At 58.0% G+C, this 4,129-nt stretch overlaps 1 protein-coding gene across 1 annotated transcript; it reads left to right on the forward strand.

Moving 5' to 3' along the window:
* Window positions 1–1,052: 1,052 nt before the first annotated feature.
* On the forward strand, window positions 1,053–2,048 carry LOC109918073 (protein FAM43B-like). The gene has a single exon (XM_020517973.2). The coding sequence runs from the start codon at window positions 1,101–1,103 to the stop codon at window positions 2,046–2,048; it is 948 nt and encodes a 315-aa protein (XP_020373562.1). The 5' UTR covers window positions 1,053–1,100.
* Window positions 2,049–4,129: the final 2,081 nt, after the last annotated feature.

Raw genomic sequence — 4,129 nt, forward strand, 5'->3', positions numbered from 1 at the left:
GAGTTGAGACGGAGCATTTTCCCGCTGGATGGCCGGAATAGAGACAAACTGGGTCCCTGAGGCTGACCAGCACTGACCTGCCACCGCTCCATCGCGGGGAGTGGCCGTGTCCTCTGGGGGAAATCTCCGGCTGCAATCCCGCAGTGAGAGCGGGCGGGGGCTGGGGTCGCGGGGTGGGGGGACCTGGGGCTTCAAATTGACCTCAGCGACAGGTGACGAATCCCGGAGACAAGGAACCTGTGAAAAGCCCAAAAGTGCCGCAGCCTCCTGCTCGCAAACCAGTGCATTGGACAAGCGCCTGCGTCCTACTGCCGCTTCAGCGGGAATCCAGCAGAGCTCCCCCCGGGCGTGAATAACCAGCGGCAAGTGAAGCCGGACACTGTCAGATTCCCAGCAGGTTCTTCATGCCGAACCTGGCCATGGAATTCTGTTCAGGCGCAGAGCGGTTCCTTGGGAAGGGAAAAGCCTGCCTCCGGGAAGTTTGCAATCCGGGCCAAACTTGGAGAAGCCGCTGTCCGGCTCCAGAGGAGCCACTCGGCCCGTCCCGCTCAGCCTAGGGGGTGGGCAGGGAAACGGAGACAGGGCTTTCCCCCGGGAGCCAGCCGGGACAGTACTCCCGGGGGGTAGTTTAGGAGGTTGGGGAGGGGATGGGGAAGGTGTCAGGAAGCTCCGGGAGCTGCAGCAGCAGGAACCCAGCCCCCACCCCCCACCCCCCACCGTGAGCAGGCGGTGCCTGAGCGGCGGGAAGAGGCGGTCACACAGCGCCGCAGCAATAGCACTCTGTCTGTGTGTATCTCTGTGTCTGTGTCTGTGTGGGGGAGGCTCTCCGGCTGCCTGTGGGGGGTGGGGGGTGGGGGTGTGGTAGTGGTGGGGTGTCTGTGTGTGTGGGGGGAGGCTCTCCGGCTGCCTGTGGAGGTGGGTGGTAGTGGTGGGGTGTGTGTGTGGGGAGGGGGGGGGGGTGAGGCTCTCCGGCTGCCTGGGGGGGGGGGGGGGTGGGGGTGGGGGGGGGCGGGGGGGGGGTGTGTGTGTGTCTGGGGGGGGGGGGTGCTCTCTCTGTGCACTGCTCCCCTCTCTCTCTGTCTCCCTCTCACACACACACCATGCTGCCCTGGAGAAGGAGCAAGCTGGTCCTGCTGGATGAAGAAAGCCAGGCGAAGGCGAAGAGTTTGTCGGCCGGCGGTGTGACCTACAGCACGCTGCTCTCCTCCTTGGTGCGGGCATGCCCTGGCATTTGGCCGCAGTGCCCGCTGCCCCGGCTCGGCAACATGTTCAGGAGCAGGCGGCAGAAGCTGCAGTTGACCCGGGACGCCCCGAGCTACACGGTCTGGTACCTGGGTAACGCGGTCACCTTTACCGCCCGCGGGGACGGCTGTACCGAGCAGGCAGTGGCCAGGATCTGGGCACGGTGTGAGCAGGGCACAGCAGGTACCAAGATGAAACTCACCATCGGCCCTCACGGCATCCGGATGAGGCAGGCGGAATACAAATGCAAACAGAGCGGCCACTTGTACCTTCTGCACCGGATCACGTACTGCGCGGCGGACGGGCAGCGGCGGCGGGTCCTGGCCTGGGTTTACCGGCACCAGGTGAAGCACAAGGCGGTGGTCCTGCGGTGCCATGCGGTGTTGTTGTCCAAAGCTGCTCGGGCCCAGGAACTAGCGGCTCAGCTCCAGCAGCTCTCCCGCTCCGCCTTCACCGACTTCAAGCGGCTCAAGCGGCAGGATGATGCCCGCCACCGGCAGCAGCTGCGGCTCGGAGAGGGTATGGTGCCCCTGGTACCCATCAGGAAGCTCCTAAACAGCCAGTGCCCGTACCGACCCCCGCTGGAGGGGACCAGGAGTGGCCTCACGCTACTGCCCATCGCCGAGGATGTGGCCGGGGAGGAGCAGGAAGAGCGGGAGCTAGCCCCTGGCACTGAGACTGGTATCGCCACCGTGTGCCACCAGCTCAGCTCCTGGCACATCGACCCCTCCCTGCACCAGTCTCCCCGCCTATACCCACTCCCCCCGGGGCAGGCACTGGGCACAGGCCGGGAGCGGGTGGACTGAGGAGTCGGAGGGTGAGGGGTGAGGTGGGAGGGGGGAGCGGGGGGAGGAGGGAGAGGGACACGGAGGGTGCTCCGCCACAGTGTTGCCCATTGTCTGTCCCCGGGCCCCTCACTAACACCGGGCACTCCCTCCGATGGGACCCCACCGGGAAACTGTGCACCCTCCCCACAACAACTCGCCCGTGTGATAGCAGAGCAAGGACCGAACTTCCCCAAACCTCCTCCTCCCCCACCCCCAACTACAGCGCCCGGAGGGGAGGGAGAGCCGGACAATGAGGTGGGGAGGGAGGGAGATTGCAATAACCGGGGGTTGGGGGCGGAAGCGGGGGCCCCGGACTCCTGGTGAGGAATACACATCCACATCCTCCACCCCCCCCTCCTTGTGGCACAGGCCGGGCTTCAGCCTTTAACTAGATCGATATATAATCAAATCAATAATTTTCCCAACTCAGAGTTTGTCCAGAGGGTGATATTCACTAAGGGTGGGAAATGTGAGAGACAGAGGATTCTCTGGGACAGTGTCACTGGGAAAGAGTCTGTAACTACACAAGCTCGCTACACAAGCTACATCGTTCACAAAACACTGCTTCTTATTCCCCCTACCCGCTGCTACAAAGCGATCAAATTGTCATTTCAACGCGATGCTCAACCGTGCATTTCTCTAGAACTGCTTCATGGGGGTAAACTCACTGAAATTTCACGGATGGCAGAGGCTTCGAAAAGAGGTACATTCTACACAGGACTTCGTGATATAAATAGTTTTACAAACTAAGGTTTCTTTTGACGTTAAATAATTTGGTGATAGTTATTGCGAGTAAGCATGTTGACTGTATTTTACACAGTCCGCACGCTCATTCCCAAATCTCCCCAATGGGACAATCACCCAGTTTACATCCAAACCGTGAATATTCCGGTCAGGGTTTCTAAAACACTTGTTGTTTACTTGCGATTACACGGAGATCGACGTCTATGTTCTCGGGAATGTCAGATATTGTAGTGAGTTGTTTTGTCACAGAGTTCTGTCTGACTCTCCCTGATAGTTGGGAAGTCTGACGCACTCCAGCCCCCTCGCCCCGTGCCCTGCCGCCTTCCAAACTAGCTTTGGCTCAGTTGCTGTTGCTAAATCTGCATATCTGTGTTTGCTGGCTATGGAATATTATTTCAATCTTGCATGCCAGTTCACATCAACATCCAACTCCCTGAACAAGAAAGGTTAGGCGGCTTCAATTCTGGGCTGGGCAAAAGCCCAGGTGTCAATGTGAAAGATCTGATTTCAGAATAATGTAAAGGAAGTGTCTAGCGGGAGTGTTCTAACTCCACTACCTGAGATGTGTATTATACAATATCCGCGAATAAAATGATTACTTCTTGGTTTCTCTGTGTAACTTCCCTTTGTCTCGGATGGTTCTTTGGAAAACACTTTGCCGTTTCATTTACAAGAGTTCCACATCCCGGTCTGGGATGTCTTTCCCAGGCTCTCTGGGTGCTGAGTCCATACCGCTGACGGAGCTGAGCCGTTAACTCTGTTTCTCTCCACAGAGCCTGCCTGACCTGCTGAGTTTCTCCAGCACTGTCTGGGGACAGAGCTGCAACCCATTGCCCAGGCTCCGAGCTGAGTTTTACCTAGATTTAAAGAGGAGGTAAACGCGTTAAAGACCGCCCTGATTTGAGCTACTTTTGGCGATTTTGGAAAAGTGTTCAAACACACTCCACCCTGCAACTTCTGGATGACAATCATTTCCGTGGGATCTTCATTCGGTGTTTAAATTTGACTTTTATTCCGACGAATGATTCAATTTCTGGACCTGCATCTTGCTGTTTATTGGGACATCCGGCAGCTCGGAGAGTGAACCCGACTATCCATCTCAGTTTTGCGTCTGCTCTGGGCTCCACTATTCCTGGGTCCCGCATTGTCCACCTCCTGACCCCTTTCCCAATGGGTATCTTATGGGGACATCGGTGACTGATCGAACTCTGCCGACAGTTTAAGGTGAGGTGCAGTTTTGTGGTCGGGTAATGGAGAGCAGCCTGTACAGAGAGAACAACACTCAGTGGGACAGCGGGAAGGCTCACGCAGGGCTG

Source organism: Rhincodon typus, chromosome 31 (genome assembly GCF_021869965.1).
Source record: "Rhincodon typus isolate 14 chromosome 31, sRhiTyp1.1, whole genome shotgun sequence".
NCBI lineage: Eukaryota > Metazoa > Chordata > Chondrichthyes > Orectolobiformes > Rhincodontidae > Rhincodon > Rhincodon typus.